At 41.4% G+C, this 27754-nt stretch overlaps 1 protein-coding gene across 1 annotated transcript in view; it reads right to left on the bottom strand.

Annotated features, from left to right (window-relative positions):
* Positions 1 to 13444: 13444 nt before the first annotated feature.
* SLC17A8 (solute carrier family 17 member 8) overlaps positions 13445 to 27754 on the bottom strand; it is a 29767-nt gene continuing 15457 nt past the window's right edge. Inside the window, exons 4-12 of the mRNA XM_076328673.1 lie at positions 26864 to 26978; positions 26309 to 26396; positions 23363 to 23449; positions 22302 to 22441; positions 20580 to 20729; positions 18167 to 18299; positions 16766 to 16876; positions 14405 to 14532; positions 13445 to 13783 (exon numbers count right to left, since the gene is read on the bottom strand). Of these exons, the coding sequence (XP_076184788.1) occupies positions 13445 to 13783; positions 14405 to 14532; positions 16766 to 16876; positions 18167 to 18299; positions 20580 to 20729; positions 22302 to 22441; positions 23363 to 23449; positions 26309 to 26396; positions 26864 to 26978 (1291 nt within the window). The remainder of the gene's footprint in view (positions 13784 to 14404; positions 14533 to 16765; positions 16877 to 18166; positions 18300 to 20579; positions 20730 to 22301; positions 22442 to 23362; positions 23450 to 26308; positions 26397 to 26863; positions 26979 to 27754) is intronic.

The following is a 27754-nucleotide window of genomic DNA, read 5'->3' as shown; positions in this document are numbered from 1 at the left end:
GAGCATGAGGTACTTACTGCCATAATTAACAGTACCAAGCAAGTGAGCAGGCAGTGCCCATGTAGTGGGGGCTAAGAAACACAGGGGTGAAATGGAAGAGAGTGAGGGAGACCACAGGCAACTGGGCAGAGGATCCTTATTTCATGTACTGGGGCCCAGGTCAGTCAGATCATCCTCTTGGTTTCCACCTAGAAAACAGTTGGTACTGAGGAGAGAAAGAGATCTGAAGGCCAAAGAAAAGTGGAGTGGTTGAAGAGGAAGTTAAGGGGATGTTAAACAATAGCTCTTGGGAGAATTAAAGGATTTAGTTTATTTTCCTTTCTTTCCTAATCTTCAGTTTACATCATTGCATTCTGAAAACAAATTACTTCCCTTTTTGGAAGAAAGAAATTAAATGCAACATAAATATAATACAAAGTTTATTAAATTTAAATAACACAAATCAGGAAATGCAGAGGTTACTTATCTCATAGAAGTATTAACTTCGGCTCACTCTGAAGAAGAGCTTCATTTATCAAAACCTAATCTGAATACCCTCTTTGTCCAAAATTGGGTCATATCCCAAAATATGAATCATTTGCATTGGCAGATCCCTCATTTATCTCAAATCTCACTTGGCAGATACATTTCACGTTCCCATCTCATCCCACAACACAAAAGGTGTAACAAAACCAGGTTATCTAGAAAATAGTGATAGAGTAGATTACATGCATGGGAAATTTGTCTAGTTCTGTTTCTTGTCTTTAGTGACACCTCCTATCAAACCTTCACAAGGAAGGGAGTCTTACAAATTCATGAATTTTAGGCTTTAACTGCTTCTCTAAATAGGTGTGTAGGACGAGACAACGTATGTGAAAAAGGACAAAAATCAGTTCAAAGCATGGCAGTTCACCTACTCAGCAGCATAAGCCATTGTTCCTCCCTCTGCGCTGGCTCCTCACAAATATGGAGCCAAATTAGAGGTTTCTATCCTTTCCCTCAAGGTTTCCTCAAAATTGCCTTAAGCTAGTGAGGGACTGTGGCTATAACTCTCTGAATTTACAAGGCTTCCCCCAAAACTGATATTTCCCCTGAGCAATGGAGTTGCCCACCCAGAGGAAGATCCATGCTCATACAGGAGACAGCCCTTTCTCAGCTGCTAACTCACGGTGGAGTAAGTTCTCAAGAGCCTGTGGGATCAGTCCCTATGTTTCACCAGCCCATTTTAGCCATATTTGCATTTCTTGGACATAGAAACTGATTACCACTATGGCAAATGGGAAAAGGAAGGTGTTACTGTTACAGAAATACTGGCTAGGAAGTTCTTCGGAGCAAAGGCTGGACTGAGCAGCCAGCCCTGGTGTTAACTCTTTTGTCTGGCAGAGAAGTAGGCTCCAGCAGGAATCAGGAGCCCTCCTACCAACCACTTTGATGTAGAGAACTACTTAGCAAAAACATCTCCAGCCCACACGAACCAGCCCCCATGTAGTGTGGAGAATGAAGTTCCAGTTTCTGATCTCTTAAATTTGAGTGAAAAATTAAAACAAGACAGCACCAATGATCGATAACTAGAGAGCTGCTGTTCTGGTTATTGTATGGACTACAGCTGAGTCTCAGCTGCAGCAAACTTACACGTGAAATTTTTTTTGGCTGAAGCATATGTGTGTGTCTATGTGTAAGTGTTGCTATTTCTGCTCAAAGGAAACAGAATCTGTACATGTGATTAACAAAGAAATTAATGTCACTGACAGCTGGGGGGCAAAAATCATGCACTATTCTTTTTCCAGTTGTCTTTCCCCTGTAATATCTGCTGATGATAAACACAGCAGTAGAAGTTGATGGGAGCATCAAAGGTACCAAATACTGGAGTAATAGTATGATTATTAGACACAGCTGATGCTATTCTAACGTTATTAAACTGGTGACTTCCCACATGTAATGCATGCTGCCAGAAAATCATCCTCATGTAAACACAACAAAAGGGATTCCTTCCTGTATGCATGGAAATTACCCAGATACTAACAGATGATTTGGTATTTCAGATCATGTCTCATTAATGTGCAGCCAATAAACATACATCCTGTCAAATAAAAGATTAATAGAGGAAAAAAACCCGCATGTAGCAACATTAGTTTTTAAAAACAGAAAGTATTTTTTCCTGGATATATGATATCAACTTGGAAATGAACATAAACCCTGGAACTGCATTCTTTTTTCTGCACATCCAATTCATTCCAGAGAGGGCCAAGGAAGGGTATACCTAGCTCTTACTGCTTTCAATTTAGTTCAAGAAAGATAAGTCAAAATTAGAAAATGTGAGGGAATTGCTATTTTCCCAGTGACAAACCTGCTATTCAAGTAGGTGATGAACTGTAACCTTGAACTATGCAAGACCTCAATGTTACTGCTATAGCATGATAACCTCTATATTTAAAAATGTTTGCTTGAAGAAACATCAATTCTTAAATCTTTTAAGAAAATTTGACAAAGCGTAACCCAGTCATGTTGTAAAGTTTATCTAAAAAAATAGATTTACCAAACATACACCTCTCCTCTGACATTAAAGATGATAAAAAAATAAATTGCTTGAGAAAGAGGATAATTAATAAATATCAGAGACTGTAAATAAGCAGTAGAACAGAAAAATATAACTGAAGCTGAAAATCTTAGTACTTCAACTTACTTACAACTCAGAGAACTATATTTTTTATACTTCATACTTTCTAAATCTCTTTTAAAACTAGTGTAGTTGATACTCATTTTGTCAGTTTAATCATTGACTTGTTGCTTAACCTGTCTTGTTACTTAGGTCTTTAAAAGTCAACAGATAATAATATGAAATAAATAAAACCTTTGTCACTCATTCCTACATCAAGTTTTACGTAACCCTCCTAAATATGAGTTGCAACAGAAACCTTTGAACAGCATGCCAGTAAAATGGACTCTATTGCAAAGAAGCTGATAAAGTCTTGTTTGGAATACTGTCAATTTATTCCAGGAATTTAACTGTAATTAACAAGATACTTTAGGCTTCTTGAATGTAATAAATCTTTGTTCTGTAAATATACTGCTCCTCATTTCTTCAAGTGGAAAAGCTTGATTTATAATGGCCCAGTTACAGTTCTTCTCTTTTTTGAGATTGCCAGTAAAAGTGGGCAGAGACATGACGATTTCTGTAATAGGAATGTCAGCCAGCAGGTGCTAAAATGAAATGAAACCTTGACTAACTTTACACCTGACCTTGGATTACTTCAAGGCAATAACTGAGGTGTGAAAACACACTGTTTTCCTGTACCCACTCTTGATCCCTCCACTTAATATCATAATTTAACAGTATTTTAGCAATCTACTTCCTAGTCCAGAGTTTTAGAAATTAATTAAAAATTCGAGGTGCCTCCATTTTTTGCCTTTAGGTGGTGGATACTCACTTACTTCCTGCTGAAAAATTAGCTGCTCCCTAATGCAGCATCGTGGGGGGAATAAAAGGAATTAGAGGTCTGTGTGCAATTGCAGGGCTCTGATCTCATTGGGGTCATGGAGACATAGTGATATAGCTCATATTACTGGAGTGCTGCTTTGGATGGATATAGGCTCTTTAGGAAGGACAGACCAGGTCAGCAAGGAGGTGGAATTGCCCTGTACACGAGAGCAGCAGGCATGCATGGAGCTCTGCCTTGGGATGGAGGTTGAGCCAGCTGAGAGCTTAGAGGTAGACCAATGAGGCCAATGTTGTGGTGGGTGTCTCTTACAGACTGTCTGAAGAGGAAGAAGTAGACGAGACCTTCTTCGGACAACTGGAAGAAGTCTCATGTGTGCAGCCCATGGACTTTAACCACCCCAACATCCGCTGAAGGGACAACACAGCAGGGACAAGCACTCCAGGTAGTTTCTGGAGTGCATTGTTGGTAACTGGTAACTGATTATAACTGATAACAAGTGATTGAGGAGCTGAAGAGAGGACATGCTGTGCTGGACCTGATTCTTTAAAAGGAAGAACTGCTTGGGAGCATGAAGGTCATGGGCAGCTTTGGCTGCAGTGACAATGGGATACTGAATTTTTAAGGTCTGAAGAGGCAGAAACAAGGCAAAAAGCAGGATCATAACACTGCACCAGGAGAGCATACTTTGACCTGTTGAGGACTTGCTTGGATGAATCTCATGGAATATGGACCTGGAGAGAAGAAAAGTCCAGAGGAGCTGATTAGCATTCAAAAATCACCTCCTCCAAGCTAAAGAACAGTCGATTCTGAAAAGTAGGAAGTCAAGCAAAGGCATCAGGAGGCCCACATGGATGAACAAGGAGCTCCTGACTAAAATCAAACATAGAAAAGAAGCATACAGGTGGTGGAAGTAGTGTCAGGTGACCCAGGAGGAATATAGAGCATGCAAAGCATGCAGAGATGGTGTTAATAAAGCCAAAGCCCACCTGACATTGCATCTGGTGAGAGATGTGAAGGGCAACAAGTAAGGCTTCTACAGGTGCATCAGCAGCAAAAGAAAAACTAGGGAAAATTTGGGCTTGCTGCTGAATTGGGCAGGGGACCGGGTGATGAAAGACATAGAGAAAGCCAAGGTGTTCAATGCCTTCTTTGCCTCAGTCTTCACTGGTACGACCAACCTCCAGGAATCCCAGGTCCCTGAGACCAGTGTGAATGTCCAGAGCAAGAAACACTTACCTTCCATGGAGGAGAATCAACTTAGGGAACATGTAAGTATATTGGACATGCATAGGTCCATGGGTCCTGATGGGATGTACCAAGAGTGCTGAGAGAGCTCCTGATGTCACTGTGAGGCCACTTTCAATTGCCTTTGAAGGGTCGTAGCAATTGGGAAAGGTTCCTAATGACGGGGAAAAAAAAGCAAACATCACTTCCATCTTGAAGAAGGAGGCAATGAACCTGATAGCCTTCTACAGTGAGAAGACTGGCTCAATGAACAAGGGGAGAGCTTGACTTATCAAGGCTTTCAGCACTGTCTCCCATAACAATATCATTGACAAAATAAAGTACACACTAGATAAATACACAGTGAGGTGGATTTAAAACTGGCTAAACTGTTGATCTCAAAGGTTTGGGATCAGCAGCATGAAGCCCAGCTGCAGGCAGTAATCTGTGGTATATCCCAGAGGTCAATACTGGGACCAATATATCTTCATTAATAACTTGCATGATGGGAGAGAGTGCACCTTCAACAGCTTTGCAGATGATACAAAACTGAGAGGAGTGGTTAATACACCAGGTGGTTGTGCTGCTATTCAGAGGGGCCTTGACAGGTTGGAGAAATGGCCCAACAGGAATTTAATGAATTTCAACAAAGGGAAATTCAAATCCTGCACCTGAGGAGGAATAACCCCTGCACCAGTAGACGCTGGGGGCTGGCAGGCTGGGAGGCAGCTTAGCAGAGAAGACCCTGGGCATCCTGATGGACGACAAGTTGAACATATGCCAGTAATGTGCCTTCATGGTAAAAAAGGCCAACAGCCCCCTGGGCTGTATGAGGAAGAGCATTGCCAACAGGTCAAGGGAGGTGATCCCTCCCTTTTGCTCAGCCCTGGTGAGACCCATCTGGACTGCTGAGTCCAGTTCTGGGCTCCCCAGTGCAAGTAGGACATGGACTTACTGGAGCAAGTCCACTGAAGAGCCGTGAAGATGTTTAAGGGGTTGAAGCATCTGACGTGGGAGGAGAGGCTGAGAGAGCTAGGACTGTTCAGCCTGGAGAAGGCACAAAGGGGATCTCATCAATGTGTATGAATAACTGATGGGGTGAAGTAAAGAAGATGGAGCCAGACTCTTCTCATTGATATCCAGTGACAGGACAAGAGGCAGCAGGCATTAATTGAAATACAGGAAAAAACATTTAAACATACGAAAAAACTTTTTTTGCTGTGAGAGTGGTCAAACACTGGACCAGGTTGTCCAGAGAGGTTATGGAGTCTCCACATTTGGAGATATTCAAAACCCAGCTGGACACAGTCCTGGGCAACTGGCTCTAGCAGACCTTGCTTTGAGCAGGAGGGGTTGGACTAGATGATGTCCAGAGGTCCCTTCCAACCTCAACTATTCTGTGATGCTGTAAGAAGTGATGTGTTGTGGAGTAACCAAATTAGCCTGGGCACCTTTCACTAAGGCACTAGCTACAGAATTCCAGCTCCCCAAAGAAAATGTAGCATCACAAAATAAATTAAAATGTTAAGCCTACTTGCACTTTGGGGGGTACACCAGGTGTGGAAATTCAATCTCTGCACAAGTTTGACAGATTTCAGTTGCTCATTTTTAGCTATTTCGTAATTTCTTTGGGGGAAACACTGACAAAAATATTACTGAAGGAAATGCCATGCTCCCTAGAAGGATTTGTACCAACCATTCCTGATGGGGAAATCTGCATGTGTGGTGTGTTGGGTTGGAGGGTTTGCTGACCTTCAGCTGTTGCAGTAATTTGATGGCTCAAGGAAACATCCTGTGAATTTTTTTCAAACTAACATGTGCCTGTGTCCTCTAAAACCAATCCCAACCATTGACACAAGCCAGAGAACAACCTGTTAGCAAACTTCTCCTACGTGCCTTTTTGAAGAGGTAGATTCTTTTGTTAAACTTTGGGGAAGTCTTTCCCAATAACTGGCACGAGTCAGCACCATATCTTCTCTGAAAGACATAAAATTGCCCAAGGACAACTGCTAGATAATCCTCCTGCCTGAGCCATGGCATGAGAGAGCCATCAGGTTAGCAGGCTTTGGGCCCGTCCTCACCCTGCCTTATGCATGCTGCAACTTGTGGGGACCCTGCGGTGTTAAGGAGGAGAACAGCCACCAGAGCCAGCTGAAGTCATTCAAGCTCCTGCATAGCAGGGATAAAAATATGTCCTCCCACTCCATGTGTGGAGGGGGCTAGGTGCAGAGGGATGCATGAGCCAAAGGTACAGCTCAAGAGCACTGAAGGAGGGATGGGCTGGGGGCACTGGGGAGAATGGGCACTCGGCTCTGGATGCAGCTTAGGAGACAGAAGGAATTAGCTGTGGGCTGCTCCTTGTCATAAGCAAATATAACAGCAGAGAGTGCCAGTCAGCAAGGGGCATTTTAAGCTGCTCACAGCTTTTAATGAAATTGCCATAGAAGTGGTTGTTTGGAAATAGTAAAAAAGTGGATGAGGGATGCAGAAAATTACTTAGAAACACTGGCTGCTTCTCATGCTCTGGCAGTTCCTGTAACCGATGCAGCCAGCCAGGGTAGGGGACAGAGATCCTGACTGTAGTTTCCCTCCCAGCTTTGTCGGCGACTTTGCCCTCCAGCTCTGTCCAAGTGTGACGTTTCCCCTTGTGCTCTGGCAGAGCAGGGGGTGCAGAGCAGGCCAGTGCGGCCTTGACCTTTGGCCAGCCAGGGTAACACCTCAGCTACCTGCCATGGCCTGGCTGCTGCAGCTGCTGCTGCAAGCAGGAACCTCGGCCCAAAACGTCCCCCTTTCTGGAAAAAAAAAAATAATTGGGAATTTGCTAAAAACCAAACCCTTGCTATTATTGACTCTGTGTTGACCTGGGGTCTCATGTACCATTCCATGAGTTAGCAAGGGTCAGGAGAAGCCACATGTGAAAACAAGAAAATAAAGAGTCAAGATACGGTCCAGTGCAACTGTAGCTCTTTTCTGTACTATGCCCAAAGTGCTGTAACAGGTAAACCTGCAGCCAGTACAGAGCAATAGGAAATGGGAGTGAACAGTGCAGGACAGAGGATATTTCATTCCCTTGCTGAGGTAAAACCTATCTGCTGGGGTTACTCCCAGCTGCTTCTGCCTGCCCCATACAGCAGCGTAATTCCACAGAATTAACATTACATCCATTCAGGTTGATTGTCCTTCACTTGTTGTTGTCCTTAATGTTAATGTCTTTCATGTCTAAATTCAAGTTGCACGTTAGTACTATGATTTTCCCTTGCCCACCATGAATCAGCAGGGACCCATAAGCTGCTTCCATCCCCCTGCAGATTTCTACCAGCACGAAGTACAGAACTGATCACTGTCAGAAAATAGACTGGGACCCTCAGGACATACAGACATCTTTCTTTTGATTACACGCATAGGGAGGGGGAAGGGAACAAGCAGATGGGATCAAAGTCCCCTCCCTAAAACAAGAGCAAGTCCCATTCCCCTTGTCTTAATCATGGCATCAGTAAGTTTCTCCGACTTCTCCTTTGCTGTTCATTACAGCTATGCCCAGCAGAGAGAAAGCACCTGGCATGGTGCTTCTGGTGATGACTGCCAGCTCCTGAGAACAGAGCTATCTTTACTGGGTACCTTAAATATTTCCTGGTTTACAAAAGTTGTTGTCTTCCTGAAGCTGGTGCTCCAAAGATTCATGAGACACCTCTGGGCAGCCACAGTTCTGAGCCAACAGAGGTTTATTTTTCATGAGTTCCAGTGTTTTCCTAACACATAATTAACAAAACAGCCATGACCTGCTCAAAGGAGCTCTGAATTTGTTGTGCAGGTAGAACTAAGCTTAAAACAAGGAGACAAGTAGATGCCGAAAGTTTGTACAGCAAGAGTCTGAGCACTGACTTTATTGAGCAGATACATGCAGTTACACATAAACAAATGTAGTCTGTTGGCCGCTGCAGATATCCAATATACTAATTAAATGAGGGGGGAAACAAGTTAAATGGGTCAAGCTTTTATTATGATGGAGACTTAAAATATCCAAATGGTATGCTCTTGGGGAAAAATGTGTTGGTTCTTATTATGTTATATTAAAGATAGTTCAGCATAAAGAAGTACAATCTTACTACATTTCTTACATAAATTTCTTTCTTTACTTATGTAATTCTGCTTATGGAAGAGCCGTAAAAATGCTAAACAGTATAAACACTAAAACAAAAAAAGGTTGAGATAAAAAAGGGACAATTTTTCCTGTCACAGCTAAACACTGTTATCAAATGGAAGTTAAGAAATAACTGATATCAGTATGTGAGTAATTAAAAGCATTTTTACAAAGAAGTCTACCAGACTGTCTTCTGCATGTACATACAGAGCTGCAGTAGTGTTCATAGTGTTATCTCACTAGTAGTGTTATCTAATCCAACATAAGCATTTGGATGACATATGAATGAGGTTTTTTTAATCTCTCCATTTATTTATTCCTGATTCCATGAGAGTTAAGCTTTAAAATGAGACTTGAGTGAACTCCCTGAACCTTGGGATGATGCAGAATATCAGGTTTTGACCCATCCTGTAGGTTTTTAACTCAAATATCTAGAAAATTCCAAGTTCTGTTTCCAGGATTTGGAAGCTGATTTCTCATCTTTCCTCAGCCCTCTGTCTTCATTGGCTCTTAGCTGCAACTTGCGTTCTCTTTTTCTCTTTCCCCCTTTCTGTTCTCACTCCTCTCTCTTAAAATATGAATAATTAAATAGCACTCTCAAATTAAGGTCTTTAAAAGAAAACGGGAAGAAAAACAAGATAAGAAATCGGGTTTTTACAAAATTTTCCTTAAAAAAACCCTTAAAATAATGACTGAACTTAAAGATCTCTGTAACTATCTGAAAACAGGAGTCAGCTGGAAATATTCATGTGAAGCCATGACACATTTTCCATGACGTTGAATTAATTTTTGCCTTGCTACTTTCAAATTAATTATGTTACACACATGAGACTCCTCCTGGCACTTTGTTAACATCTGGATGCCCTTGTTATATTTTTTACCCAAAAGTCTGTATATTCTTTTGGACCAAGTGATTATTTCCCTGGATAACTTTCTATTCAGGTGAATTTTCATTGCTTCTGTCATTAAGTTTTCCTTTCTCACTACAAGGAACATTTTGTTTAACTCTTACATAAATATAAGAGGAGTATTAATTACCAATAAACTTCTGCTAGTAGTGCCTGGAAAACATCAAGCGTCAAGGAAATAAAAGCTGCAGCTTGCTTTGTTAAGAAAGATCAGCGGATAACAACTCTGAACAACACTGCTGAACAACATATACCTAGGACTTACTGCCCTACTTTTTCTCTTCTCAGACTTAAATTAATATTCCATGGCCTATCCTGCCATTTCACATTATGGAGAGCTGACTCTTCCTCTAGCTTGCTTAAGATCTCTTTTCCAATGTAAACCAAATTTTGCTTCCTTCTGCAATCAGAAAGCCATCTTCAAATAAAACTCTGAATGTATGAGCGCTGTCTTATATTTTAAAATATGCAAAAGTTATTTTGGACATGGAGACAGAAAAATATGCAAATAATGCAATAAATGAAGTTTAATCAAGCTAATATTTATCCTTAGAAAATATCATTTGAGTTATTTGCATCCACTAGCATTAGAACCGTGACTTTTTGGAGTCAGGTTGGGATATGCCAGCTGTTCGCCTGATTGTTTAAATGTTCCAAATTCTAACATATTTTAAGAAGACAGTTTTAGCAGAAACACCCTCAGTTATTGCACTCTTTCAGATCCCACAAGAAAAGGCTGTCGGACCAGGTTGCAGATAGAGACATCCAGCAAAACTGGAGTTACAAAGCCTGTTTGATCCCAGTAAGTTGGCTTTATTCTTGGTCATACAGTATTGTGGAAGCCACTGTGTAGATCAAAGAGTTAATTAAATAACAAAGATTTCCAGGAAAGAAAACTAACTTCCAACCAGTGCTGATGTTTACACTTTGTGCAATGCACCTGAACAATTTTAAACAGATGAAAAGGAAAGGGAGAAAGACAGCCCAAACATCTGAATGTGATTGCCTGGAAAAGCACTGTGGTCTGTGCATAACTTCATCTTGTCAGAGATGATATTCTGCCTCTGGAAGCAGTTAAATTTATAAAAGAAAGAAAGTGCTTACTTGAATGCAAAAGCTTGTCCAAATGTTTTTAAACCATTTCTTTCAGGGCATTAAATAATGCTCAAATGTCCATTGAAGTCAAACTTCCACTGAACTAAATCAGTGCAGTCTGCAGATACGAAATGATCCTGCTAAACTGAGCTCCTCACTGTACCACGTGTCACTTGTGACAGCTGTGGCGCATGTCTATAACAGTAAGAAATAGCAGCTACATTCACCACAGAGGCAACTGAGCTCTCATGTGCCAGCTGGCCATTTCCCAGACTTTTCGGATGTTTGTAATTCTTTGTCATAACAACGACATTCACTCCCTTTGTGTTCCTCTTAGCGAGACAAGAAAGTTACCCTTTATCATTACTGGAAAAATGATGCTTCTTCTCAGAAAACATTATTGTTTCTAGAATAGTCCATTGTCTGGTCTTCTCTTTACTAAGGCCAGCTGATTCTCTTACTCTTTGCTTTCTGCCAGATTATACTTACACAGATTCTTATATTAAATCCTTTCATAATACTATTTTCCCTATTAAGAGTTCCTGTAGTAACTACATGCATGCTATGTGGTTGGAGAGGGAGGAAGAAGCCGTTTGGTTTGTGCATATGCAAAGAAGTGGCCCTCTCTCTTTCGTAAGATGTGGTGGACATTGCAAAACAGTTTGACAGCAGCTGGTCCAGCTTTTCTGATAGTCTGGTGAGAATATTTGACTCAAGCTCCTGCCACTTAAATCCCCAAATGTTGACTATAACCTTCAAGAAAGAAGATATTTTCTTATGCCTGTTCTAAACATCAGTAGTGAAACAAGCAACTCTAGTCCAAACTGAATGTTAGAATTTTGAAAAAATATTCTTTTCTGTCCTAACAGAATAAAGCTATAATTTTTTTTTTTTTTTTTTTGAGTGGCTTATTAATAAACTGCATTGTGTCAAGGTAGGATTGAGCTCTACCATAGCAATACCCATATCATTAAATTATCTTCTGATGTCAGTTTAAAATCCTCACTGGAGTCAAATCAGGCATGCATCCATTCACCTTACTTTACTTCTCATTCATATGTAGTTGTAGATTGGATTTTGCTGGGTAGAAAAGGAACCAGAGACATGAAAAGACAATCATCTAGCTTTCTGGTCTCCCTGTTTAATTACATTTGTAGGGAAGATAAAACATCCATGGATTCAAATGAATGTACAAGTGTAATTCCACTCATGGTATTCAATAGCACTTCAACAAAATAGCAATGTGCATATTAGAAATGTTCAAATCTCATGTGCATCACAGTGGCTATATATGGTACATGAGAACAATAATACTGAAACATCACAAAGCACATTGTAGGCTAGACAGGATAGCTTTCACTTGAATTTAATGAGGCAGTAATCATAATGAAAGACAAATTAAATCACAGCTTACTGAAATTCTCCATTCTGAAAAGAGTATTAATACCACAATGAGTCTTTGAGTTGCAGTTAACTGCTTGAGATGATACAGCATGCTCCACTGGTTGATTCTAAAAATGGTAGAAAAAGGCTAAAGCCACTTTATACTGTCAAACATTTACCAATAGCAAAAGAAAATTACTTTCAGACATAGATAGTCTGTTAACTCTCAAATGGTACAGTACTTCATTTATAGCAACAGCAAGACTGAGGCATTGAAAAGTTACAGATCCAGAACTAAAGACTTTACTTGTGTAAGTAAGCTCATTCAACTAAATGAGGACCGTTGGGGTTGAGGCCAGAACTCTATCAGTATAATACTAGAAAAATATATTTAAATTACTTCACAATAATGAACTGAGTGAGAAACCTAATCCCCACAGGACTAAGATTTCCTTTCATAAGGATTAATAATATTGCATCACTAGCAATGATTTTGTATTCAAAATTATTTCATGCCAGCACAAAATCTTTGGAGGGGGAGAAATCTCACAAGTATCCATTTTATTGCCTTATCCAGACTCTGTGGGCTATGCATATAAAGCAGACTGTCAATCAGTTTGAAGGAACTGTTGAAGCAGTACTGTGCCATCTCTGCTACATGTTCCTCTTCCTGTTGTTGAGTGACCATTAGTAATTAATTACAGCTTACTGCCATAAAACTGCTTTTCTTTCAGCATGAGCTTGCAGTTTGCTATGGGTTAAGCAGCTCAAATGCCAACCTACAGGAGTCCTAAAAAGGCAAAGCAGGGCCACTCAGGAGGGCAGAGTTTCATGCCACTGGAGCCCCAGTAATTACATATATCACTGTGGATCCACCATCTGATACGACCTTGTCCTTCTCTTGTTCTTCTCTCTTGTCCTTCTCCTTGTCCTTCTCTGTTCAGGCAGGAAGATGACAGCAGTCCTTGCTCTTATAGTCATAGGCTTGCACCAGGCAGGAGCCCTGCCAGAGCTGGTCGTCTTCTAACGGGTAGAAGAGCTCGTCCCAAGGAGATACGATGGCTGAGCAAGGATTTAGTATCACTTCTCCCAGTCCATTGTTGTTAGCCCTCTTCCATGCTATTAGAAGGGAACTACCACCCCTTGTATCTAGCCACGTGGCCAGATGTTACACGATTGAATAAGAAAATAAATTTGGATACCAGATGATTTGGGGCAGCTAGGCAGAAGGGAGGATGGGAGTAGCTGCTATACAAACCTTACAATTTCAAGTATTATGACAAATCTTGAAAATTTTCATTTTCGTAATGGTAAGAAGTCTGTTCTTCCATGTCTTGAGTTACTTGCTTTTGCTTTCTCCATTCCCTTCTCTGTACTTCACTGTTTTGACTGGTAGCACCGTACATTTTCTTTGGACTTACAAAAGTTTCATTGTTCATCTCTGTTTCTTCAGCTAGTTCATCCTGATCAATTATGCCACATTTCTCTTCATTGAGGTTTTCAGGGTCAGCCCATTCCTGCTTCTCCCCAGAAGCAAAGATAGCGTAGAATATCACTCCACTGTAATGCACCAGGGCTGCAATCAGAAAGACGTTTTGCCATTCTTCCCGGGTCTGAAAGAATGGTGCAGGTCTCATTAAGTTTGCAATAAAAAGAAATATTACTCTCTGAATTAGACCATGAATTAGCACGTATTGAACAATGACCATGATCACTGTTTGATTCCTGATGTTACAGATAGAACAGTTTATGAGAGTCATTGTGAAGATTTTTTTTTTTTCATAACAACGGCTAATAAAATAAAACATGGGATTTTTTTTTTCTCACAGTGAAGTTTCTCTCTTGCATGTGAAATACTCGTGGAGTTGGAAATGCAGGGATTTCTCTAACAACTAAGTTAATCTTATTGTAGATCAGTGATTGCTTAGGAATCCTACCAGGGATGTGTTGTAGAGGAGTTTCTCAAGTCCTATAAGCATTACCCAGTAGTATGGAGATATTGCAGAGACCCAGCCTCAGATGGTATGAAATAGTATCTCCCTACACAGATAATTAGTTTATAATAGCCGAGAATCTGGCCCCTATGATATTGTAAAAGTGAATGTTTAAAACAAACAACAACAGAAAACAGCTGCAGAGATCAATGATAAAATGGAGTTCCCAGGAAGCTTTGAAATGTCTAACTTTTGTTGCATTACCTAATCCTTTTCCTAGAAAACATGGAGAAATGTTACCTTATGTTTCGTCATTGCACCAACGATGAGCGGGCACACCATGCCCGACAGTGTCCCCACGCCATTGGAGATCCCCATCAGAATGCTGGCGTAACGTGGGGCTATGTCCAAGTGATTCACGTTGAATCCTACAACAAATGAGAGACAACGGTCAACTTTACAGCTTTGCGCTACCAGGCCAACAGGGCTTTCTACAGCCGTTCTGGCTGAAGAAGCCTGAAAAAGGTAGGAAACCCATTACCATATATATGAGAAAGAAGGGTAGTATTTTCATAGAATCATAGAATAGTTTGGGTTGGAAGGGACCTTTAAAGGTCATCTAGTCCAAACCCTCTGCCGTGGGCAGGGACATCTTCAACTAGATCAGGTTGCTCAGAGCCCCGTCCAACCTGACCTGGAATGTTTCCAGGGAGGGGGCATCCACCACCTCTCTGGGCAACCTGGGCCAGTGTTTCACCACCCTCAGCGTAAAACATTTCTTCCTTATATCTAGTCCGTATCTACCCCCCCTTTAGGTTAAAGCCATTCCCCCTTGTCCTGTCACAACAGGCCCTGCTAAAAAGTTTGCCGCCATCTTTTCTATAAGCCCCCTTTAAGTACTGAGAGGCTGCAATAAGGTCTCCCCAAAGCCTTCTCTTCTCTAGGCTGAACAACCCCAGCTCTCTCAGCCTTTCTTCAGAGGAGAGGTGTTCCATCCCCCTGATCATTTTCGTGACCCTCTTCTGGACCCGCTCCAACAGGTCTGTGTCTTTCTTATGCTGAGGGCTCCAGAGCTGGACGCAGTACTCCAGGTGGGGTCTCACCAGAGCAGAGTAGAGGGGCAGAATCACCTCCCTCGCCCTGCTGGCCACGCTTCTTTTGATGCAGCCCAGGATATGATTGGCCTTCTGGGCTGCGAGCGCACATTGCTGGCTCATGTCCAGCTTTTCATCCAGCAGTACCCCCAGGTCCTTCTCGGCAGGGCTGCTCTCAATCCCTTCATCCCCCAGCCTGTATTGACACCGGGGGTTGCCCCGACCCAGGTGCAGGACCTTGCCCTTGGCCTTGTTAAACCTCATGAGGTTTACACAGGCCCACTTCTCAAGCTTGTCCAGGTCTCACATTTTCTTGGTGATAAAGATGGAAGATATGTTGCAACTCTTTATTCTTTTTCAAAACCTCTTTTTTCCTCGCCTATGGGGATCATGCTATATAGAAAATACAGTTTGTTTTGGCCTCATTTAAAGTATCTGTGCTTCCCATCTTCTCATACTGAAACAATGCACTCAGCAAACATTTTTAATTAAGGAAGGAATGCCTCATGTTTGTCAAATGTCTGATATCTTTTTATTTAGGTAGTAGTGTTTTTTAATACATGTTTTCCAGTACTTTAAGTAACAGTTTAACAACATAATAAAAAAACAGAATATAAACCAGTAGGGAAAATAATTACCTTTACTATAGAGTATCTTCTGGGTACATATTTTATTAAGAAATAAAAACACATAGTAAAAATCAGCTCAGATAATTATCTTGCTTTAGATAACGAAAATTAGTCATATGAGCTATGGATGATCACAAGAAAGGATGATGAATTCCAAGTCCATGGGATTAAATACAGTAAAAAGTTGAGTACTGGGAAAATCCTGCAATAAAAATTGATTGATTGAAATGTCCTGCTATGCAAGCACCTCATAACTGAGTAGCAAAACTACTTTCCATCTGCATAATACTGAAACAACTGAAGACCAGCAGTTACTTTGGTGGTCAATTTTGCTCAATAGATCCATCTTCTTGGCAGTCTGCTAGCTGACGGCCTTCCATCTTCATAACAAAAGGGGTTTTTTTAAATAATGATGGTACTTGGTGGAGCTACAAAAGTCAGTCTGAGACTGGTGAGACCCATGAAAGTGTTAGAAACAGCTGTTCTGAAGAAGGGCTGGTTATAGGACACAACAGAGAGAGGACTGACCTAGAAAGCAGAAACGGGCAGCTAGGGCTGGGAGTGGGATTGCAACTGATAGCCTTTGAGCAACTATTCATTCCAGAGTAATTCTCTCTCTCCTTTTAGGGATACTGTTTATGCAAGAAGAAAAGGTGGCTGACACTGTAAAAGTCTATTAGAAAATAACAGCACAAAGCTGATGTAAACTGGAATCAATAAAGAGCAGGTTCTTTCAAAGCTTCACGTCCTATGATGTGCAACACGTTTCATAGATACTGAAGTAAATTATTTCTGATGTGGGAAGAAATAGGGAATACCCCATAAGCAGCCACATTAAGAGCAAACAGAATAATAGAAATGATGACAGTAACAACAGTGAGGATAACAACATCACATTTATCACTAATAGTAAAACCAATAATAAGATTAATTCTTACCTGAAATTGCAAAGCCACTGAAGCCTACTGCTAACACCAGAAAGGAAATAGCCACACCTTTTGTATGAGAATAACCAACCACCAAAAGCAAGGTTGCTTCCATCCCAAAGCCTTCAAATGAAACACGTAGGAATAAATTACATTCAAATTACTATTAGTCACAGAGATACCAATAAGGTCTAGCCAGAATAGCAACTTAAAACGAGACAAAATTTTTTCGTATCTTACAGCTATTCTTGAACATACTTCACAGCTTTGTGGATTCACAGAAATATTTGAATACTTATTGTTCGAGACTAAACTTTTTTCTCTTCATTGCTGTGTAAATGACCCAAGCAGTTGGTGACATTAACTCACTGAGCAGTACAGGGAAACTATGAGAAAGTGACTCTGTGCAAAGCATTGAAAAATTCACAAACACACAAATGTGGCAGGGAAAGGAGAAAAATACTTCTTGCCTTCAATTTCTCATGGTTGTAGCGATTTGAGATGTTCTTGGCAAATAGAGTAAAAGAGCATGTTTCAGATAAGTGTGCCACCAACAAAATAGGACAGACCTGAACATCACAGGGAACTTCCAGTCTCTGCCATTACTGCAAATTAACATTTTCTAGTTGTAACGTTACAATCCTTCTGGGGTTTTTTTTTGAATGACAATGAAAACATACCCTGAAAACACAATGACTCCGAGAATCCTTTGTGAAGATGTGTAGCCAAGCTGCATGGCATCTCTGACTGCAGGCATCTCTATTTCAGGCAGACTGTGCTGTCCATAGATAATGTAAGCCAGGAACTGGCAGAGGAGAGCGACTCCTCAGGCTATCTGGCTTGAAATTTTTGCTCTAATTTAGTATCTTCCTTACATGTCGATGTCATTGATTTTTCAGTTCAGTGACTGAACTGGAAACAAATTATTTTGTGCTGAGTAAAATGATTCTGTCTGTCCCCCGTCTGTTTTTTTTTACCCAACCCTTCCAGCCGAAACTTGCCAGTGGGTTCTGCTGGAAGTAGCACACAGGAACATGGCCAGTTATTGCAAGGCTGTATCCTCTGGGAAAGGATCTCTCCAGCACCACGGTACATGGTTAACTTTGTCTGTACAAGTTTGCAGGATGAGGCCTATTTGATCACACTAATCTTCTGGGCCAGTCCCTATTATCCTTTTAATTATTAACCAAGCTTCTTGCCTCCTTCCTTTTCAAAAGCATGCTCATATGAATAAGGATTTATACCATGAGGACATCTAACATCAGCTCTCCATTAAATGCTTCAGACTAACCAGCTGCAAATGCAATCTGGACTAATTTGTCTCTTGTTACAATTAAACATGGACCAAACTATGATATTTACATCAACTGCAGCACACAATTGAAATATTGTATTTTCAGAATCCAATAGTACCTCCACAATTCATGACCTTCCGTACAGTGGTAGTGGTTAAAATCTTCCTGCTCCGTAAGAAGTCAGCTAGCTGCCCTCCAATGGGTACGATGATTGTCATGACCATGTGAGGAACTGCCGACAAAAGGCCAACCTGCAATTAGACAAATGAGTGCTTACTGTTCATGTCCTCCCTCAGGATTTAGGGGGAAGAGAATAGGAACCATACCTTTTCTTCACCTCTTCCCCCCACCCCGACCCCCATTGGACAAATTTTTATCCTGGATCCTTGTGTGGGAGGATTGCAGACCTTTCCTCCAACAGAATCTGCAACCAACACCTGGGTGAACTTAGGATGGAGTGACCTTAGGATGGAGACTCCACAACCTCTCTTGGCAACCTGCGCAAGTCCTCAGTCACCCTCAGAGTAAAAAAGTGTTTCCTGATGTTCAGATGGGACCTCCTGTGTTTCAGAATGTGCCCATTGCCTCTGGTCCTGTAACTGGGCACTACTGAGAAGAGCCTGGCTCTGTCTTCTTCACACCCTCCCGTCAGGTATTTGTATACATTGGTGAGATCCCCCCTGAACCTTCTCTTCTCCAGGCTAAACAGTCCCAGCTCTCTCAGCCTTTCCTCATAGGAACTGGAGAGGCTCCAGTTCCTTAATCATCTTTGAGGACTTTCATTGGACTCTCTCCAGTATGTCCATGTCTCTCTTGCACTAGGGAGCCCAGAACTGGACACAGTACTCCAGGTATGGCCTCATCAGTGCTGTATAGAGGGGAAAGATCACCTTCCTCTACCTGCTGGCAATACTTTACCTAATGCGGCGCAGGATACCTTCTTTACCGCAAGGGCACATTGCTGGCTCATGTTCAACCTGGTGTCCACCAGGACCCCGAGGTCCTTTTCTGCAAAGCTGCTTTCCAGCTGGATGGCCCTGCAGCATGTACTGGTGCATGGGCTTGTTCCTCCCCAGGTGCAGGACTTTGCACTTCCCCTTGTTGAACTTCATGAGGTTCCTGTTAGCACATTTCTCCAGCCTGTCGAGGTCCCTCTGGATGGCAGCACAACCTTTTGGCATATCGGCCTCTCCTCCCAGTTTTGTATCATCTGAAAACTTGCTGAGGGTACCCTCAGACCCATCATCCAGATCATTAATGAAGATGTCAAACAGGATCAGACCCAGTATTGACCCCTGCGGTGCACTGCTAGTTACTGGCCTCCAACTAGACTTCGTGCTACTGATCAGCACCCTCTGGACCTGGCCATTCAGCCAGTTTTCAATCCACCTCACTGTCTGCTCAACCAGCCCATACATCAATGGCTTGTCCGTGAGGATCTTATAGGAGACGGTATCAAAGGCCTTACTGAAGTCTAGGTAGACAATAACCATTGCTCTCCCCTTCTCTACCAGGTTAGTCATTTCATCATAGAAGTTTATCAAGTTGGTCAAGTGTGACTTCCCCTTGGTGAATTTTCTGCCAAAGGGTTATTACTGTTTCTGTTAGCTCTGGTACTTATCCCAGATATGTGAAAAGACTATTTTGCGAAGTTTTAGTGATCAGCATGTCACCTTCTAGAAGCTTTTCTTTGAAGAAGTAATTTAGTGAGAAGTTTGAGTTTATTTTTTAGGATGTTCAACCTCCTTACATTGACACTGAGTCAGTTTTACATTAGTTTTTAACTCGTGAGGTACACAGAGGTGCAACTCTAGCATTATGAAAGGCAATTCAGAATAAACAAACCTATTTTGTCTTAATACTGCTATTCTTCATCTCCATGCTGCGCTTGGCCATTCAGAGTGTCATTGCTACCACAACAGCATTGTAGAACCTGGGCACACTGGTGCTCCCAGACCACACAGATAATGACATTGTTTGTTATCAGTTTGCAGGATTACACTTGCTTGAAAATTATTTACAATATAGCAAGTAGTTTTTCTAAAGGAATGTTGGGAAAACTTTTCTGGAACAAATATTCTGAAGTCCTCATGTATGCTCTGAAGAGGAAGTGTAACAATACTGACTTTAATGAAGTGGCAGTGGCAGGAAATATCATTCCATACAGAATTTGACACCTCATTGTCAATGAAAAGTAATGAAAAAAAAAAAAAAAAAAAGAAGAGGATAAAAATTACCTGGCAAGTAATTCTAAACTGCCAGCACTAAACAAAATGTGCATTTCTATTTACTTACCTTGTGGTTTTCATGATTTTTTTTTAGTCAACTCCCAAAACAACTTTTCAGTTCTTTCCTTTTGCTAATAATTTGATGCTAGCAAGCTTTTATTTCTATCAGATCACCAGAAGTATGTCATGACAACTAGTGTGAATAACCTACTGTAATGACTCCAGAGAGATCTGGGGATCTTCAAGCGCTCTTCATCTCCTAGGGTGAGGTCTGAAGGTCACTGCTTCACCTCAGACATTTACCTTGCTTATTGCAAACCCAAAGACTTCTTCAAAGTAAGCAGGCTGACTTATAAGGAGCAAATAGAAGGTCCAGCTTCTGCAAAAGTTTGCCACAATGATTGCATAAACTGGCATTGAAGTGAAAAATCTCTTCCAGGGAGTACTAAATTTCTAGGAAAAAAAATAAAATTGAAGGCATTTTTGAGTAGGCAGAAGGCAGAATAAAGAGCGCAGTATCTTTTAGTATCAGGACTATCCAGTACATTGCATCCAGTTTACACTGCAAATCACTTACAATGCAAGTGAAAGATATCTCCTGGATTATTGGCAAAAGACAAGTAGAGAAACTTTCTTAGAATAGTTAGGATTTTTAAGATGACTACTGTACTATTATTGCTCTACTTACTGAAATTACACAAGGTCTTCTGGAATCCTGCTATTGGGAAAACAGGATCAATAAAAGAATCAAAGAAAACTAGAGAAAACCTTGTGCCGTTCCCCGCTTTTTGGCATGAATTTGAGACATTCCACTGAAACGATTGTGAAAAAAGGATTATCCAAGCTAAGAAATACATGGTAGCGCAGCAACAGGCAGCTACCTGCTTCAACCCAATCTGTTTCATTCAGAAAAAAAATCTGTGGTAGAGGATTTAATTTCTATAACTTGCTTTTGGCATTTCCAGTTTCTATTTATGCCTCAATACTCCAGACTGCAGGCACAAAAAACCACTTCAGAGCCCTATTCACTTATAATAGAATTCAAATCAGAAGCTGAAATATGCAACTATGGCAACGTACATTGACATTCTCCTTTTTTTTAAAATGGTGGTTGTGTTCTACAGGCAATTGTATGCCTGCGGTCGTGTGTGAACACATGGTGGTAGTACTAATGTTCTCTGCAGTAAAGCCACTGTACAGCAAGGGGAAAACCATGACCTGGAATGAGTGTGTGTGTCTCCAGCCAAGACCTGAGTGAGTTCAGCCAAACTTCAGGAGCATGCCCAAAAGGAGAGTCTGGTACTTTATACTCTCAGCAAGGCTATTACACAAAACATGTAGAGAAAAGAGTTTGGAGTTATTTTGCTCCAGAACGTTCTCAAGTAAAAGCCAAGAAGGAAGAGTTTATCAAGAAACAGCTTTGTTTTTCACCACTAGCAAAAATGAGTTATCTAAGGAAATGGAGAGAAGTTTGATGGGAAAATAGGTTTTAGTTTTAAGTTTCCAGGATCTTCCAGGATCCTTTCAGAGAGAGGAGAGAAGTCTTAAAACAATGAGCTGAGCTGTTGTGAGAGTGAGCAGGGCAGAAACCCTGTTCTTAAGCTTTCAGAATTTCAATCATCCTTGATAAGAGCTCAAAAGGCAGCTGGATAATTTAACATCTGCAGCCAGTTTCTTATTTAGCTACTTCCATTAATATTTTTTAGAACAAACATGATAGTTGCTCAAGAGCAGGAGATCAGAGTGTGTGGTTCCCCCTCTCTCCCCAATCCCTTCCCCTCCCTAGATTAAGGAGGCCCTATAAACTGAGAGCTGAAACAGCAGTATGTGTTTTGCATGTTGCTGAACTCGTCCTGTCCAGCTGCATGAACCTGATCCTGTAATTTTCGTGAAAGGAAAAGCCCCTAAATATCAACAGCAAATAGTTCTGCTGCCTTTATGCAGCTAATAGTATCCATCCAGTCATACGCTGATCTTGTGTAAAGTGCTCACAAATTATAACCAGAAAAGCCTTTTTTTACTTACACTGGCACTAGCTAGGCTGGCTCCTTCTCCGATACTTGTTTCTATATATATTTTTTCTTCATTGGTTATTGTTGGATGTGCAGCAGGGCTCTCATAGGCATTAAGCAGCCAGAACATGTACCAAACAATCCCAAACATTCCTGGAGAGGCAGGAAAAGCAAAGCTCGGTTTTAAAAAAACAGTAAAGCCACACTTCAGCATCTGCAGGCCTTGAAGTTTGTTTCAAGAGCCAATTAAACCAAATCTGTGTAGAAAATATGCCGAGGGAAGTAAGAAAATATGATCACTAACTCTGTGTATATTGTATGCCTGCTTGCAAAGTGTTTGAGCATTTTGTCACTTGTATTACGTGATATGCGTGGGGCAGAGAAAAGGCAGAACCAAAGCTTTATGTGGGACCTGGGGAAGGAAAAAAGCACACCGGTCATAACATGGTCACAATCTGCGTAAAAGAACTTCACAAACAGATTGTGATGGCAAATCTTACGGTGCATTCTGTGTCTCCAGAGAAAACCCATCTTAACTGGGTTGCTGATGTGCAAGGCCACGCTTGAGCGAGCTCTGCCAGGTACTGCGAGGGGAAGCACGAGGCACCACAGATCAGCAATAAGGCCGTACCTGTGTGATGGGACCACTTTGTAAAGGTGGCACTGCTTTTACCGAGAGTGGGCAGCATGGGGCAGATGTCTCAGGGCAGAAGGTTTCAGAGGCATTTGGCTCCTCATCAGCAGCACATGCTGTAGCATTCACTGTTAGCGTGTGCTCCAGGACACGGATCGTGAGTGTTTGTGCTACAGAGCAACCTTTGCAACTGCATCCAACCCTGTCACTGGGTGACCATGGGCTGTAGCCTGGTCATTACAATTTTAAAATATTTTACAACAGATGATTACAAAATAAAAGCTTTCAGAAGCTGCAATAAGTAGGGAATAAATTGGAATACCCATTTGCAACCTCTTCATTCACCAAAACAACTTTGATCCCTACTTGTTATACAGGTTTAACAAAACTGCTGGCAGTACCAGTCTAGTCGCAGAGATCCTTTATGTTAAGCAACTCACCGTAAATATAAAAGACTGATGACCATCCTATATACTGTACCAGCACACCTGCCAGCGGCATGGCGACCACTGCACCTGCATAAGACCCTGAGGAGAAAAAGGATTAAGAAAACATGTCAGTTACTATAGGGGAGCCCAGCCTCCAGCGCAGGTGCTCACGGGGGCAGAACTGGAGGAACGCCTCTGGCTGATTGGCACCATGATTTCTTGTGAACGTGGGGAATGGGATGGCTACTGAAAAATTTAGCTTGGGGTGGTAGGAAGGACTAGCCCTCACTGGTGTGGGATCACAAGTCTCATTTTGCGGCTAGAAGGGCTATGCCCTGTAGGTAAATGGGATTCGCAAAGCTGAAACTGATGGTGAACCACCACACAGGCATAAGCTGTATGCACTGAAGTGGGGAATCCCACCTAACCCCGTGGCATACAAAGTGAGCTCTGGAGAAGCTAATGGCCCAAATTTCTGAAGCCTTCTTGGTGTCCAGAAATCCTGATGGTTGCAAATATGCTGGGAGACTCTTGTCGTGGCCCTAGCTGCATGACCCCACAAGTGCTGCTAGTGGAGGGGTTGTTCAGACCAACCCTGAGTCTGTTTAACCATGTTTAGTTTGTATCAGCGGCATGAACAAACAGCTGGAATAAATAGGCAAAAGTTGACAGGGAAAAAAAGGATAAAAAAGTGGTCTGTGCCAAGGTTTCTGATTGGGAAATATATAATACTGGTGAAATGTATAATACTGGTGAAATACATTTCCTACTGACTTGTAGAAAGAGATGAGAATTTAAGTGCTTGGAAAGGAGTTTCCATGAAGACCCTAGGGAGAATTCATGCAATCTGGACACTTGGTTTCAGTGCAAGATGGTGCCAGTGGCTTCACATGTGAGAAATGTTGCTTTGAATTATTCTAGGAAATGAGATACTTGTGGTTTTGAGAGTATTACATACTTTGTTAATGAGCATTTGTTAATGCTCTACTCATTAGCAAATAGTTCTCTACGATGGTTCACAGTGTCCCTTCTCCCTCATCTCTGTGTAATTGTAATTCATTTTTCCTACAGCAATAGCAAAGCCCCAGGCAAGAATACAGTCAGAGAAACCAGGAACCTGGTTAACATGGAGTTTCCTAATTTTTCCACTGTTCCTGTGCACCTTTCAAGTGCAAGAATTGGTGATCTGTAGCCACTAAAATGGGTGCTGAGCTGCAGGATGGATCTTTCCATACCCGGTGCTAGGATTTCAAGGAGAGAGCACTGAGGGTGGAGGGGCTTCTTTTTTGGTCTGTTCTTCCACAGAAAATAAAAACACCTAAATAATCACTAAATCCTGGAGTCATCAGTAGCAAAAATAAAATTCCCATAATATGAAAAGCTGCTTTTGTTCTGTCGTTTCACTCCTTTTACCCTTTCTCCTGTATTTTAGTGCTGTATTTTTCCCTGGCATTTCAGTTCCACTGCTGATGGACAGACTGTTTTTTCATGTGACTTTTACATTTTCTATTGAATATTCTCTCTCAGACATTCATCTTCAGCTGGCTTTACCCCACCCACCTGCATTTTTTTTTCATTGTTTTCTCTTCCACCTTTTGCAACTGCTTACTTTTCAAAGTCCTACTATTTCTGATTTTTCTTCAGCATTTTTAGACATCTACTCACCAGTCCAATTACCCTGTTACAAATGGGAAGTGACACACCAAATACAGATGATGGGGGTGTCTTAGAGGATGGGAAATGACAGAATGAATTAACAAGCAGGGCCTTTTCCTTCACTGCCAACACAGTGCATCTGAGATTACAGCAGAACCATTCCTGCTCTACACTCTGCATATTTGGACCTTTTAGGGTACGAAAGCAGAGGGAGTACATTTGGATTATGCCTCATCTTCCTTAAATTTATCCATCTACGCAAATCCAGCCTGGAGCTGGTAAGGAGATAATAATATCCACAGTTTTGCCTGGAATTAGCAGATAATTGAAGATTGCAGGGTTACCAGAAGAAGATGAAGACATTAGGTAGGAGAGTGTATGAGGAAGGGACAGCTCAAACTAGACCTGGGAAAGGGCCACACAGGTGTGACACTCATAGTACTCTCTTCTGGCAAGAAACTGTGGTAGCACAGAGTGACCTGTGGCACCTCTTTTCAAAAACTGCTACCCAGAGGATGGAATTAAAAGTAGAAAACCCTTTTTTATTTTTTTTCCTTTTCATTAGTATGGCTGTAAGCGAAAAGAGGGTATGTTCCTTGAAGAAAAAGGTGTAAAACCTTAGTATTTTTCCTGCTCCCTGCTTCATAACAAGGTTTAAGGCTCTTGGCAGAGGCTAGAAACATTCCAAAGGGAATGAGACAGTTTGATTTCTCCCATTTTTCCACTGAGTTCCTCTCTCCGAAGTCTTCTGAAATTTCCCATAAGCCATCTTCCAGAAGGCCAGCTGTCAGCATTGGAAAGGGACCCAGAGAAGAGAGCAAAGTACAAGCCTGATCATAATTCAAAACAAAGTAAAGCAGAACAGCCAGTGGCAACAAGTTACATCACCTCCACTGCAGTATATTGAGCAGCCAGCCTAAAGTACTCAAGTCCTTTCAAAACAATTTTTTAAGTGCATGCTTGATTAGGAGGGTCAATTCAATACGTGTAATAAATGGAATCCCTAAAGATGGAGCAAATGGAAAAAAAACCCAAAAGGCGTGATTTCTCTCATCTGACACCTCTAGACCCATTTTAGTTTACTATGAGAGTCATTCTGAGGGTTGGCTTTAAATGATAAAATGGTGACATATTAAACAAAAAGACTCTCAGGTTCCTGAGCTCAGAGTACAAGCCGAAGGGGTATGTGGGAGGTACAGCAAAGGGCAGAGGGTTTGCATTTCTCTTTTAAATCATTAAATGAATAAAATATGTCTAATAGGAATATGTACTTACCTAAACCGTATAAGCCTATCAACTTACCACAGAACGATGTGGTGGCCAACCTGCTTCTCTCCAGTGGAGGAGCCCACTTACTCCACATCCCGTGGCAGGCTGGGTAGGTGACGCCCTGGCAGACATTTCACACATCATGTGATTTGCTTTCACTGCATTCCTACTTCAAGCAGTTGCTGATATTGTCCAACCTGTCTAGCTGTTTGTCACCGTGGAATGATGTAGGAAATGTTAAGTAAGCCTGGAAGAGCTCTGTTGTTTGGATATGAAGATGTCAAAATAATTTGGATAATCACTTAAATGGCAATGTGTTCTGGGGTAAAAATACTGTTTAGTACATGCAGTGGATGGCACAAGGAAACTAAAATACCTCGACCTGCAGCACCAGAAACCTAAATTTTTTATTTCCTTTTAAGTAAACTTAAAAATATAAATCGGTACGATTAAAAAATTGTCATCCAAGCAACAAGTAAAAATGTAGATTAAGCAGAAAACCTGACCAAAAGATCTTAATGATTTTTTAGAGCCAAATGTCCAAAAACAAATGATGTATGAAAGGACCAAAATGGTGAGTGCTCCTACCTCCACCAGACCTTGCAGAATCCTTACAAACATCACACAGCCATAATGCACTCTTGCTGCAGAAGGGATGAGCATGTTCAGTGTAGATGTTAGAAAGATAGCTGCTCCAAATACCCTATGGAAAAAAGTAACATGAAAGGGAATATAATTATTGCCTACTTTTCAGAAGTGATGCTGTTCTCAGGTACAGTCACAGAGACAATCATCTCACATACCACCATCTCACCAACCCAAATACTTGTAAAGTCCCCTTATTGGCAAAAGGGGGTAAAATCCCCATATGGACAATACATTTTCTTCTCTGAATGGAACAGAAGTTTTATACATAGTTAAAGAAAGGTGCTGGGTTTTAATTTGTATCACAGGAATAGACACGGGTGTTGATACTGGAAGCTAAGCTGTTTATATGAGTCATCACCTGAAAGAAGGATTCCTATCCTGGGAAGTACTTAAATTCTGTTAGATCAATAGGGTTTAACTTAGATCAGGTAAAGTCTGGTTTGAGTGCCTCTCTGAAACATGGGAGTGTGCTAGTTAGTTCCACTTGCTGCTGCTAAAATGTGTAACAGGGCTGCTTAAGGTCAACTCCTTTCCAGCATCACTTCTCTAAATAACAGCTACAAATATCCTTTGTGATCGTGACATAGAAGGGGCATTTCTACAAGGCAGCTTCTGTGAAAAACATGATATAAACATTTTGTTACACTGCTTGGGAAGAACACTTGCTGCAGCTGGGCACAAGTCAGTCGAGGCTCTAAATGCACCTGGGGCCCAGTGTGCCCAATGTAAAAGAATATTTGGGGAGCTCATTTGAAAACTGAGGTTGCTGCACCATGGAAAACACCACTGGAAACCAAGAAAGAAACTGGGAACAACTGGTTGGAACAACCA

This window comes from Aptenodytes patagonicus, chromosome 1 (genome assembly GCF_965638725.1).
Source record: "Aptenodytes patagonicus chromosome 1, bAptPat1.pri.cur, whole genome shotgun sequence".
Classification (NCBI taxonomy): domain Eukaryota; kingdom Metazoa; phylum Chordata; class Aves; order Sphenisciformes; family Spheniscidae; genus Aptenodytes; species Aptenodytes patagonicus.
Note: the sequence above shows the minus strand (reverse complement) of the source record. Positions and strands in the feature narration are given on the sequence as shown.